Raw genomic sequence first — 13,829 nt, forward strand, 5'->3', positions numbered from 1 at the left:
CCAAGCAAAGAACCTTAGCAAGGAGCGGGGGTTGCTGGCCAAATGCTCAGCTCTGCTGAGGAGCTCCTGGCTCCACCTGCTTCTGAGCATCTCAGCTGCCAGGGCTGATGTTTTCCTCTCTATTGCCTGCAGGTGGGATCGGGTTTGGACGTGCCAAAGGCAACTCTGGCTCAGAGGCAGACGATGAAACCCAGCTCACCTTCTACACGGAGCAGTACCGGAGCCGGAGGCGAAGCAAAGGTACAAAAGGATGCTGTGGTTGCACACTGGTGTCAGGGGAAAAGAAATGCTTGGGCACCTTGGCTGTCCCATGGGGGATGGTGTCTGATACTGCCTGAGTCTAAAGGACAGCCACACCAGTCTGTGGTGGTCAGCACATCCCCAGATGTGCTCTCTGTGTGATGCCACACCATGCAGGAGCCATAAATCCCATTTCCCATAAATCCCATTTCCCAGTGATGTTGCTGAGGTTCTGGGTTTCTTTGATGGTTTCTAATATCAGTTACCCTCCACATGGCCTGGCACTTCCCCAAAGCTGAACCAGTGGGGAGTGGTTGTGTCTGTCCTCATCCTGGCACCGGTGCAGCTGTCAGGGATGGTTACCCTGGCAATTCCTTGCTCCAAACTCCTGTTTTCTGCCCTTTATTTCCCATGCAAAACATTCATTGGATGAAAATTGCCCAGCCTTCCACTTGGCACAAAGGCAATTAAAAAGAACAAATTCAAAACGAGAGTTGGGGCAGGGATTTGTAGACCCAAGTCCCTTTAGGCTCTTTTGTGAGTTAGAGAAGCCAAAAAACTGAAATATCATCTGGAGTTTGAAATTAGTGTCCGCAGTTCCTCTCATCACATCACACCAGATCGGTTTTTTTGTCATTTTTTTCCGGGACGCTCAGCCCGAGCCGTTTGGTGGAGGAGAGGACGAGTTCTGCTGCTGCTGCTGGGTTTGAAAAATCACTGTCGGGAAATAACTCCGTTGGGAAGCAATTTAAAAATTGCACAGTGGGTCTGCTCCCTCCATTTGTTTTGTGCAGGGAGCCGGGCCCCGGCAGAGCGCGGCAGCCAGATAGATGCCGGTGCCCACCGCAGCAGCACGAGGCCCCATTTGTTTCCATGATGAGCCATTCCCATAAATGCTTCCAGTGTGTTTATTTGAATGTGAAATTGCCTCAACACCTCTGATCAGCTCGGTGGTTGCACACGGGAATAAGCTCACGCATGCACAGGGGCGTGCCGCTGTTGTTCCTGCTCAAAGGCTGGGCCTTCAATTTTATATGTTTGGGTTTTTTTTTTCTCTTTTTCTTTTTTTTTTTTTTAAATGTGTTTTAGAACCAAGAGAAATCATCACCATGTTTAAAATGGGCTTTTGATGAAAAGGATGAGAGGATTTATGAGTTTGTTACCTGTTGTGGTACAAACACAGCTGCGTTCAGGGAAAATTGATAAAATCAGAATCCTAGAATGGTTAGGGTTGGAAGGGACCTTAAAATCACCTTGTTTCACCTCCTGCCACGGCCAAGGACACCTTCCACTATCTGAGGTTGCTCCAAGCCTTGTCTAACCTGGCCTTGGAGACTTCCAGGGATCCAGGGGCAGCCATAGCTGCTCTGGGCAACTTGTGCCAGGGCATCCCCACTCTCACAGTCAAGAATTTTTTCCCAATAAGCTTAAACTTCCTTCTAACCCTGTCCTCTGTCAGTTTGAATCCATTTCCCCTTGTCCTGTCATTCCATGTCCTTCTCCAGCTGCCTTCAGGTCCTGGAAGGCTGCAGTTATTCACCCCTAAGCCTTCTCTTCTCCAGGCTGAGCAATCCCAACTCTCTCAGCTTTTCCTCATGGGAAAGGTGTTCCATCCCTCTGATCGTCTTCTTGCCTGTGTGACAGGAGGAAGGAATTGTTATGTTGCAAACAGGGACAAAAGAAGCTGTCCCAAAACTCTGCTGGTACAGGGATCAAATTTCCCAGGTGCTGGAGTAGCTTTTTCAGTGACTTATTCAGGAATACTGGGCAGGCTGTGATAGCCCTTGGGTACTTTGGAAAAGTCACTGAAGTTTGGGGTTTTTTCAGCTTCCACTAGAGAAAGGGGTGATAGGGCACAGGGAAGGTATGGAAAACTGTGTTTTAATGAGAGGGAGATAAATCTTTACAAGGCTGCCTTGATGCCATTCCCCTTGAGGTCAACTGCTCTGCAAGTCTCTTGAAAAAGGCTCATACTGGATGTCGGGTACGAAGATATTTTTATTGACGTCTCTGTTGGTTTTTGGTTGTTGGTTTTAGCTTCCTTGTAGGGCAAATATAAAGGAACAGATGAATGGGAAGAATTCCTTTCTTTCCCTGTGAATAAGCTGTTGTTCACCTGGGCAGCTTTGATGGCTGGGTTTGAAGGGAATTCAGGAGGCAGAGCTGCCTCGCGCCGTCGCACAGGGCTGCCTGTTAGATCTGCCTTAGTGTTTGAGCAATGCTGTGAGAACCTGGTTTGTTCATGTTCACTGGGGGCTAACTGAGGGAATTGTCTTGCATAAAGTCCCCATTGTACTTCCCCTCCTGCCTAGATAAATTTGGCCATCGCTGCATCCTCGAAAGGAATTTCCCATTATCCTTTCATTGACTCTCCTCTCCCTCATGGAAGCAGAGCAATAGCGTAGTGGGAAGTCGTAGCGCCGAACTCATAATTACAAGTTCAGCCAAGATCCATAATTGGACGGGATTGTAACTCTAATAGAGAAGGATGCATCGTCAGATACAGTTAATTCTTACAATGATCTTCCCCCATCGATTTTGCCAGGCCTGCATGTCATTGCAGGCGCCTTTGGGTAGTTATCAGGTCCAAGGAGAGGGATTCCTTGGGGTTTCTGTCCTCGGATAAGATTTTGTAGGATTGAGCCTAATTACTTGCACTGTCAAGGCATTGATCCCAGATGATGCCATGGGAAGTTTCCACTTAGGAGGTGTGCAGGTTTGCTTTTATTTGAGCTTGGTTAAGTGGCCTCCTGTGTCTCCTGGAGAAGGAGGACAGCAGGTTCTCTAGTGCTTTGGCAAAGCAGATTAGAGACATTCCCACAGGACAATATTCAGCAAGGGAGAGTTTGTTCTGGCAGCTCAGGAGCAGCAGAGCCACTGGTACCTGGTTTTCAGTGCAGGAATACATGGAGAAGTAAGAGGCAGCACCTTCTGTGGTCACAGCATGCTGCACCACTCACCTTCCCTGCCTCTAGGGCTGTGGGATGCCCTTACACTGATGTTACCATGTCTTTGGAAAGTCTCCAGAGAAATTATAGGGCAGAAGAGTGTAAGAGTGTAATAAAGCAGAGATCTTCCCCTGGAGTCTTGGTCTTTGCTGTTGGGCTCAGCCCCATCTCTGGGATTTGAGCTGGGAGAGGCATTGCTGGCTTATGCCAAGAAGTGCTCTGTTCACTCCCAAATCTTCAGTGAGACATCCCTTCTCTTCACTACAATTCCTGCCTGTGCCCACACCAGCTCCCCACTCTCCCCTTTGACGGATCAGGGTGAGCTCTGCTCTGTGGCATGCAGTCTCAAGGGAGCTGGAATTCAGATTGCTTCTCCAAGTGAAACAAGTCCTGAGAGAGGCTGTCAGGCTGTGCACAGAGGCTGAAGTGACCCTCAGCTGGGGCCAGGAATGTTAGATCTGCCTTAGTGTTTGAGCAATGCTGTGAGAACCTGGTTTGTTCATGTTCACTGGGGGCTGAGGGAATTGTCTTGCATAAAGTCCCCATTGTACTTCCCCAAGCAGGTTTAGTGTCCAAGAAGGTTTGCTCCTTCCTGCTGACCCCCATTGTACTTCCCCAAGCAGGTTTAGTGTCCAAGAAGGTTTGCTCCTTCCTGCTGACCCCCATTGTACTTCCCCAAGCAGGTTTAGTGTCCAAGGTTTGCTCCTTCCTGCTGACCCTCAGCACCGAGTCCTCGAGGATTTATAGAAATCAGATTTTCTTGCAACCGATTTACAACAGTTTGGCACTGCAAGGCTCTGCTTGCTTTGTGGGGGCTGGCTCCCCTTTCCCATTCCCCTGGGAGTCCCAGGAGCTGTGGGAACCTCTTTGCATTCTGGCTGTGGTGCACAGATGGCTCCTGTCCCCAGGGCTGTCAGTTATTGCACCTTCCATCAGTGCTGAGTCTCTGTGAGAGAGACCCTGACAGTGTTGGAAGGATGTGAATGCACATCCCCCGCTGGCCAGCAGGGCAATATCAAAGCTTTGATGCTTCAGGGTGGGATGTGTTCAGTCAGGTTCCACTCTGAGTTTGAGAGGAAAATATTAGCAGCAAAAATCCCCCTAAAGCAAGGAGGCAGAGCCCTGTGCACAAACTCCACTCCTGCTCCATCCTTCTCATTGTGGGGTGGGGATTGCCCTGTGCCCAGCATATATTCAGCTCCAGGTCTGACTGTGCAGCCCTGAGTTTCCCTGGTCACAGGCAGCACCTGCCTGATGATGAAACCAAATAGTGAAAGGTGTGGGGGAAGCAGCAGCGCTGTAACTGCGAGGCTGTGTCAGCTCCCTGCCCATCTCATTGAGGTTTCTGTGAGTTTAATGAGCCCCTCCTTGCTGGAGGAGAGGCACAGGCAAGGTTCCTGCACCTCCCTCTGCTTTCTCGGGCCACAGAGCAGCTGCTCTGTAACACAGAAATGTGCAGCAGACGCTGTTCAGCTTCCTGGGTTGGGGGAAACTGAGGCAGCGAAAGTGATGATGTCATATGGAAACCCTGCAAGGGGCTGAGCTATCCCAAGCCCATTTGTCTTGGAGACCCACAGACTGTCTGCCCTCCCTTGCACTGTAGTCTGAGCCTCTGTGACCTGCTGGGAGCCCCTGGGCCCTGCCAGGAGGTTCCCATAGCTGCTGCCAAACCCCTGACTCTGGGGCTGATGTCACTCCCCATCCAGCAGGGATCAGCTACAGAGTTTGTGGAAACCCGCACACAAAGCGTGGGGTGCAAAGGCAAAGGGATGCTTTTGTTCCTGGGATGGTTGAGGTGTGCTGGAGGGCACCCAGCGCAGCGTCCACCCACCTGGGGTGTCTCATGGAGTGTCCTCAGCTCGCTGCTGCTCCTCAGGCTGCCTCTGGTGTCTGCTTGAGCTTGAGCTGCACCACCCTGAGCCTGCTCTGGGATTGCTTCACCCCTCCTGGCAGAGGAAGGGGGAAAACATCCCACTCTCTTTTCCTGCACAGCTCCCCAGCACCCCAGGGAAAGGAGGACATGGCTTTGGGATGCCCCTGCACCCCAGGGAAGGCAGGGCATGGCTTTGGGATGCTCCCGCACCCCAGGGAAGGGAGGGCATGGCTTTGGGATGCCCCTGCAGCCCAGGGAAGGCAGGGCATGGCTTTGGGATGCCCCTGCACCCCAGGGAAGGGAGGGCATGGCTTTGGGATGCCCCTGCAGCCCAGGGAAGGCAGGGCATGGCTTTGGGATGCCCCTGCAGCCCAGGGAAGGCAGGGCATGGCTTTGGGATGCCCCTGCAGCCCAGGGAAGGGAGGGCATGGCTTTGGGATGCCCCTGCAGCCCAGGGAAGGGAGGGCATGGCTTTGGGATGCTCCTCAGCTGAGGTCTCTGTGAACAAGGCACCTGGCTGTTTCCACAGCACGCAGTGATGGTTTTGACAAATTAGCAGAGTTCAATTATGTACCTTGGATTGGTGTCAGCCCCGTGTGTGCGTGTGCTGGGCTGCCTGGCGGAGCCTTCTGAGGGCTGTTAGAGAAATGAGAAGCTGAGCTTTGATCTGCCTCTGTATTTGGTGGTTAAAACAAGGCCTTTTATACGGGAATATTAGGTATTCGGAGTCTACTACATATGAGGAAGCTTGGCTTTGATCCTCTCCCATCTCCAGAGGCAGCAGGCAGTTATTATTTCATGGGGAACTAAACGAGGTGCAGAATGAAATTTGGGTACTGCTCTCTTTGCTGCTGCCTCTGGCCTCGCTGGAGCTGAGTGAATGCTGCAGGCAGGACATCACTCCACTCTGCCATGCTCCTCGGGGAATTGCCTCCCTGCTCTGCCTTAGGCTTGGCTCGCCTTCAGACTGGGGGAGATGCTGCTGGCAATCAAGGGGAGACAAAAGGTGATAAAGCAAACGTGTCAATTTGGGCTGCCTCCAGGGGCATGAAGGAAAAATGGGTCTGTCTGTGTCTGGTGCTGTCTGTCTGTCCTTGGGGATGCTTCTCCCTTCCTGGCAGCCCTGTGTCCATCCCCTCCTCATGTGGTCAGCCCACGGCATCAACAGATTCGGATTCCTCAGGGACACAGAGCTGTTAGGATCCCTCAGCAAGGACACAGAGCCCTTAGGATCCCTCAGAAAGGGACACAGAGCATTTAGGATTCTTTAGGAAGAGACACAGAGTGGTTAGAATCTCTCAGGAAGGGACACAGAGTGGTTAGGATTCCTCAGGACAGCACACAGAGCCTTTAGGATTCCTCAGGAAAGGACACAGAGCCTTTAGGATTCCTCAGAAAGGGACACAGAGCCTTTAGGATTCCCCAGGAAAGGACACAGAGCCTTTAGGATTCCTCAGGAAAGGACACAGAGCCTTTAGGATTCCTCAGAAAGGGACACAGAGCCTTTAGGATTCCTCAGGAAAGGACACAGAGCCTTTAGGATTCCCCAGGAAGGGACACAGAGCCTTTAGGATTCCCCCAAATGTCAGGAGTGAGGTGACTTTATGATACAAATCTTGTGTTCATGCCCCAGAGCACCAGGGTCCCTCCCTCCCAGCAGGCTGCACCCCAGCAGCACAGCCAGGCTCACACTGTGATGTCCAGGGCAGTGTGACCTGTGTGACAGTGGGGGATGCTCCTTATTCCCAACCACTCTCTGCTCTCCCTCATGGATGCTGCTTTTCCAGCCAGTGAATAAATGTGCTGCTTTTTCACGATGGCTTATTTTGCCTGCAGAGCAATGAGGCACTGCAACAGCCCATAAAACCCACTCTGAGTCCCTCTGCATTCCTGCTGGACTCTGGCTGTGCAGGGAAGCTGGGCTGGGGCTGCTCCAGCCTCCTCTTTGCTCCTTTAGTCACTGATGGCTGTAGGTGGGTGTGATGGTGTTCACAAGGGTCCCAGGATGAGGGAAGAGATGAGGATCTGACTCCATGTTTCAGAAGGCTTGATTTATTATTTTATGATATATATTATATTAAAACTGTACTAAAAGAATAGTAGAAAGGATTTCATCAGAAGCCTGGCTAAGAATAGAAAAGGAAAGAATGAATAACAAAGGCTTGTGGCTCAGACAGAGAGTCCGAGCCAGCTGACTGTGATTGGCCATTAATTAGAAACAACCACATGAGACCAATCACAGATGCACCTGTTGCATTCCACAGCAGCAGATAATCAATGTTTATATTTTGTTCCTGAGGCCTCTGAGCTTCTCAGGAGAAAAAATCCTAAGGAAAGGATTTTTCATAAAAGATGTCTGTGACAGGTGTGGGGGTTCACTCCTGTCCCTGCCCATTCCAGGGGCACTGAGCTGCTGGGAGAGGGGCTGCTGCTGCTGGAAGCTGGAGCTGGGCAGCACCAGGGGCTGCAGGTAAATGCTGCTGGAGCTGCAGGCACTTTAACTTCCCTGGACTGCGCTGGAGATAAAGCCTTTTACATCTGTTCCTGGAGGCAGTGCGGGTCTTCCCATTTATTTATTTATTTTCCGATTGTATCTGATACAGCCTCAGCGAGTAATTGAGTGTTTGAGAGTGAAAAATTATCTCTCCGGCTTGGCCCTTATCTTGACAGCAAAGCAGCACTTTTAATTTAATTTTGTTCAGAGCATGTGGGTAACAAATTTCACTAATCGCTCTGCTGTCGCCCTCCGCATGGTAACGAGCCTCTTGTTTCCCAGGAAGCTGAACATAAACACAGAGCTGGATGCAGGCAGGAGCGGGGGGAGGGCTGGAGCTGCTTGGAAAATGAAGATGCTTTTGGTTGTGGATTCCTGTGGCACCGTGGATTTGTCTCCTGGCTGCAGAGGCTGGTGGATGTCGCGGGGCTGATGTTCGGCTGTAGGGGAAACTGAGGCACGGAGGGATGTGCCCCGAGCCTGGGGAGCTGTTGCAGAGCAGAGATTTGCGTTCTCATCCTGCTCTGTCAGTTTGCATCTATTCCAAAAATAATGGATGGAGGCAAAAGATGGTTTGGGACTTTTTTGTTTTTTTTTTTTTGAGGCTGCAGCCCAATTCCCCAATCCCAGCTCAGCCTGCAGGGTGACAGTGGGACAGCAGGCAGTGTGGTGTGTGGTGAAGGTCCAGCCAGGATAAACAACTTGAGTCCTTGGGACATCTCCTGCCAGGTCCTGAGCCCTCCCTGCCACCCTGGCCTCCATCACTGCTCTCCTCCTCGTTTCTAAAATCAATTTATCTGTCTGCCCAGCCCTCACTCGCTGAGCACAATCCTCCCTGGGCTGTGACTCAACACAAACTATTTCATAGATAATGATTACTTTTTTTCCCCCCTTTTTCCTGTAGGAATAATGTTTTTGCTACACTGTATTGAAAATTGCTTTCCCTTCTCCTTAAAATGAAACCTTCCACTCAGATTTGCCTTTGTGCTTGTATATTGTAAAATTGGGACTCATTTGGAGTGTAAAACAAAAAAAAAGATCGGGCCTTAATTCCAGGAGAAGTGCTTTCATTGATTTTCATGAAAGAAAATTCCAGTGCAGGCAATATCTACCTTTAAATATGTAGCTGTTTCTTTAATGTGATTTTATCTCAACCAATTCAGCACTGAGAACATGAAAGCAAAACTGACTTCATTGATTTTAATTGTCCCTGCCTAGAGAAATGCAAAAAAAGAATATATAGCAGTGCCAGGAGAGCAAATTGAGTTTGCACAAATTCTTCCCCCCTTTGCTGTGCCAGAAGGTTTAAGATGTGTGGGCAGGAGAATCTGCCCGTGGTGACCCTGGTGCTGATGGGGCTGGTGGATCAGCATGTCAGCCTGTGCCACTTTGGACATCTGTATTCCCCCCTCTCTCCTCAGCTGCTCGTTCCTTGCCCAGCCTTCAAGGCTTTGCCTTTTGCCCCCTTCCTCCTCTGGGCTGGAGTTTGCTGGTGAGGTCTCCCTGCCAGCTGCAGCACAGTGCCTTAGAGCAAAGGGGGAGCACCACCAACAGCTGTATAATTAGGAAGCAAATGCATTTATTCAGTACATAAGGCTGTATAACTCCAGGAGCACCTGAAGAGCCGAGGCTCAGGCTGCTGGAGGAGCACAAGAGCTCACTGGGATGCACAGGAGCTTGGCCAATGAGCCCTTGACCTTGCTGTGGGGTCCAGCAACCCAACCCCAGCCTCCCCACAGGGCCCAAGCCACTCTTGGCACTCTCCTCCCCCTGACCCACAGCCCAGGGCTGCCTTTTCTCCCTGTACTGTGCTGGAGGACGTCTCAGCTAATTGCTAGAGGATAATTCATAAATGTTAATAGTATTAATCTGATTCAGCATGTGCTCAGCAAGATCTAATCCTCTATAAATCCAGAAGCGACTGATCTCTCCCTTTTGCTGCACAGCGTGGCTGCCTTTCCTCCTCCTTTCCTCATTCCCTTCCTCTGTGCACCCTCTGTGTCCTTGGAGGGTCTCCTCAGGGGTCTCCCCCACCTCAGGGGAAGCAGAGCTGTCACTTGAGGGCTGATCCACATCCTGCTGACTCTGGGATGGGGCTGGAGACTGACTGCCCAGTGCCCAGGCTGTGACCCAGAGCTGGGCTGGAGCTCTGGGCACCTTCACTGGGATGTGTCCAGGACTGCAGTGATGAAGATGCCTCAGGTAGAGGCTGGGAGCAGGTGTGGTGTAGATGGTGCGTGATGGGACACCTGCCTGTGCTCTGCCCCCCTGCCTGGGGGGCTCATTGCATCCACATCCCCCCCTCTAGAAGGAAGAGGCTCTGGGGCACTGTGTGAAGGCATGGTGGGGTCATGGAGCAGGACAGCTGTGTCTGACTGGAAGGAGGATCTGCCATCCCCATCCCATCCTAATTTTCAATCACATCCCATCCTGATTTCCCATCCCATCCCACTTCACATCCCATTTTCCATCCTGTTCCATCCTGTCCCATCTCATCCCCATTTCCCATTTCCCATCCCCATTTCCTATCCCAGTTTCCTATTCCAGTTTCCCATCCCCATTTCCCATCCCCATTTCCCATCCCCATTTCCCATCCCCATTTCCCATCCCATTTCCTATCCAAATTTCCCATCCCAATTTCCCATCCCATCCCATTCCCCATCCCAATTCCCCATCCCAATTTCCCATCCCATCCCAATTCCCCATCCCATCCCATCCCATCCCATTCCATCCCATCCCATTCCCCATCCCAATTTCCTATCCCATCCCATTTCACATCCCATTTCCCATCCCATTTCCCATCCTGTTCCATCCTCTCCCATCCCATCCCTATTTCCCATCTCCATTTCCTCTCTCAATTTTCCATCCCAATTTCCCATCCCATCCCCATTTCCCATCCCCATTTCCCATCCCATTTCCCATCCCAATTCCCCATCCCATCCCATCCCATCCCATCCCAATTTCCAATCCCTTCCCATCCCATCCCATCCCATCCCATCCCATCCCATCCCAATTTCCTGTCCCATCCCCCAGAGGATCCTGCTGAGGAAGAGGAGGCTGCAGGGCAGGAGGGGAGGCAGGCAGTGCTGCTCCCTCCCCGTGCAGGGCTGCTCCATGTCCAGAGCCTCCTGCCAACAACCACAGCTCCTCTTAATTGGCGTTTGCCTTGATTGGACACGATGTGCCCCTCGTAGGACACCCGGGGACGTGTCTGTGTGTGAGGCTGTCCTGGAAACGCTGCTCTGTCCTATTAACGAGCCTCTGCTACAACAGAGCCACGGAGCATTAGGAGCCCGATTCCCTGGCACGGCAGCGACACCGGCGGGCCCTGGGAGCATCCCGGGGGTGTCAGCTGGGATGGGATGGGATGGGATGGGATGGGATGGGATGGGATGGGATGGGATGGGATGGGATGGGATGGGATGGGATGGCTGTCCCCAGGGATGCTGCTGTCCCCTCAGAGATGCTGCTGTCCCCAAGCTGGGCGCTCTGCGTGCAGCACAGCTCGGCAGGGGTTGCTAAGCACTCCCAGCACTCGCTGTTCTCCCCAGCCCCGTCTTCCTTCGGAGCTGGGAATACATTTCCATATCCGAGTGGCCACGGAGCGTTCCCTGCGATGCCATTGTCTCCCGGGGGGTGGGGAAGATTGCAAAGCACTTGGCGTTTAACACCCACATATGGTTAACACCACGGGCTGTGCGCTGATAAAGAGGGGGTAATTAAAGTTTTTTTTTTTTTATAGACTAATCTCCCAAGCATGTATTTATGAGCCTGATTTAGAAACAGCATATTACTGAGAACACGGGATATTTGTGTTGCTCATAAATCCATACGTGTTCTGAACACACCTTTTCTCTTTTTTCTTTTCTTTTTTTTTTTTTTTCTTTTCTCCCCCTAAATTTAGGCAGTACTGCCAATATTAAGAAGAATTGAGCCCAGAGTTTTTTTTGGGCTTTTTCCCCCCTCCTTGTTTATTGGGCAGGCAAAGGAAAGTGTACAAAGCAGTGAGTAATTAAATGCACGAGGAAATGATATTTCAAAGGAGACACGGTGCGTTTGGAGGGGCTGTTTGCTGCGTGTTTACACCAGTGCCTTTGAATTTATCTTCATCTTGCAGCAGGTGCAAAATCTTCAGGGGAATGTGGTGCTTTGCAAGCGGTTTCTGAGCAGGGACTCACATCCTCACCAGGATAATTTGCACTGAGGTTTGAGAGGAGACAAAAAAATCCTGCGTGGGGAAGGTGGTGGTGGCCAGAGTCCTTCTGACCATGGTGCTGGACACTCCTCTTGTTTGCCAGTCTAATTAAGCCACCCTTGGATCACCAGCAGGGAGCATGGCAGGGATGATTCTGCCCTGAAATGGAGCACTTTGCCTTTCCTTTCTGCTTCTCTCTCCTTGGATTTTGTGGGCTGTATGGAGAAGTTGCTTCTCTCTGGATGGAAGTAATTTATTCCTATTTTTCACCCTGGTGATGTGCCCTGCCCACTGCTTGGATGCAGACTGCCTGGGAATCCCCATGGTCTGAGTTTTTCCCTTCAAAACTGCCTGGGTGAGCACTCAGAAATCCACTCACTTCATTGCAACCTCTCAGAGCACCACAGAAACATCTTTGATTAAACATACAGAGAGATCATCCTAATGTATGAAGCATTTATTAGGAGAGAGAGATCTGGGGGGTGAGTTTAGTCTCAGCCATGCCTGGTTACCATCTTCTTCCTGGGATTTTCGAACCCCACAAGACAAAAAACAGGATTCTGTTGGGTGCTGGAGCTCTCAACCATCCATAAAAGTCTTGTATTCCCCACACAACTTCCTCCTCTTGGTAAAGGACATTGATACCAGATTGGTGCACCTGGAGTTTCAAATCTGCTCTTCAAGCACTTCCCTGAAAGCCTGGAGATGACAAGGAGAGGAGGGAAAGCCCAAGCTTAGCCAGGCCAGCCTCTCATTTGTGGCATTGGGTTTATTTGGGGCTGCCTGAGCTACTGAGCTGGGTTTGGATCCCCTCCCTGGGCTGAAGAAGGAAGGGATCACTTTGTCTCACCTCTAGACCAGGGTGAAGCCCTGGAGAACCTGCTGAGGTGGGTTTGGTTAGCAGGCCCTTGCTGAAAATACATTTGTTTGTGGTTTTAAAGGCTTGGAGTGAAGCTAATTATCTCCAGATAGGTGTTTAAATACAGCACAGCAATGCTGGAGCATCAGTGGTCTGCAGAGCAGGGAAAGAGATGGAAAACAAAAGCCCAGTCCCTCTCTTTAAGTGCTTTTCCAGCAGTCTCCCTTGAAACCTGGCAGCTAACTGGTCGTGAACAATAAAGAGCTGAGCTGGAAACCCAATTTCAGCTCGAGCAGAAGCCCCCTTGTTTTGGTTCAGTTGGTCAAAACCAAACATGAGGCACTTCTAGAGGTCAGTGATTAGCAGTGATGGAAATGAGAGAGTGCAGGAGGGAAGGGAGTTACGGGAGACTTGGAGCAATTGTCCCTTTCCTTGAGCAGCCAAGCTCAAACTCATGGAACTGTAAAGGGATTTTTGCTGTTCCAAGCCGCTGTGCTGCTCTCCTCTGAGTCAGGGGGAGAGAAGAAGCCACATGGACCAGTGGGGGTGTGAAATCCTAATTCCTCCAGCTCCACTCTGGCTGCAGTTTGGTGAAAGCTGCCATCATACCTGGGATTTGGGCTCTTTGTGAAAAGGGGATAATACTTGTCTCACTCATAAGGGATTTATGATTTAATGTTTGCAAAGCACTTTAAGACTCTGGATTGAAAGGTGATTTATAAGGGTGAAATCCAGTGTTCTCTGGTCCATTGTCTATATGATTTTGTCCACTTATCCTCATGGGGGCTTTTTTCCCTTGCCTTTTTTTTTCCTTTTTTCCCCCCTCTTTTTTACTTTTTTGCATTCGTGTCATAACTTCAAGCCAAGCAGGGGTTGTGGCAGGCACAGTATGCCCAGCAAGAGGAGGATTCTGCCTCCCATGGAAGTGCTAACTTATGCTGATGATATGAATAAAGATTGGAAGAGAAAAAAAGAGGATTGCAAGGTGAGGGGCACAGAGGATTGGCAGTAAAGCTGTGAAATAGGAGTGGGATGGCTGTTTAGATGATCCATGCATAAGGAAAGATGCTTCATAAATAATCAATTTATTTGCTCCTGTTGGTCTCAGTGATGGGGGTATTTTCCAGCAGATCAGCCACTTCTCCTGTCCTACAAACCCAGGTTGGAACATCCCCTGTGCAGGCTCCAGCCTGGGGATGCTGTGGTGGGCTTGGTGGCCT

General features: G+C 50.7%; 1 protein-coding gene across 1 annotated transcript in view; it reads left to right on the forward strand.

Annotated features, from left to right (window-relative positions):
- The window catches only part of ASTN2 (astrotactin 2), a 353,207-nt gene that overhangs the window by 111,659 nt on the left and 227,719 nt on the right, over window positions 1-13,829 (forward strand). The window contains exon 5 of the mRNA XM_030961750.1: window positions 133-240. Coding sequence (XP_030817610.1) covers window positions 133-240 — 108 coding nt within the window. The remainder of the gene's footprint in view (window positions 1-132; window positions 241-13,829) is intronic.

Source organism: Camarhynchus parvulus, chromosome 17 (assembly GCF_901933205.1).
Source record: "Camarhynchus parvulus chromosome 17, STF_HiC, whole genome shotgun sequence".
NCBI classification, from domain to species: Eukaryota; Metazoa; Chordata; class Aves; order Passeriformes; family Thraupidae; genus Camarhynchus; species Camarhynchus parvulus.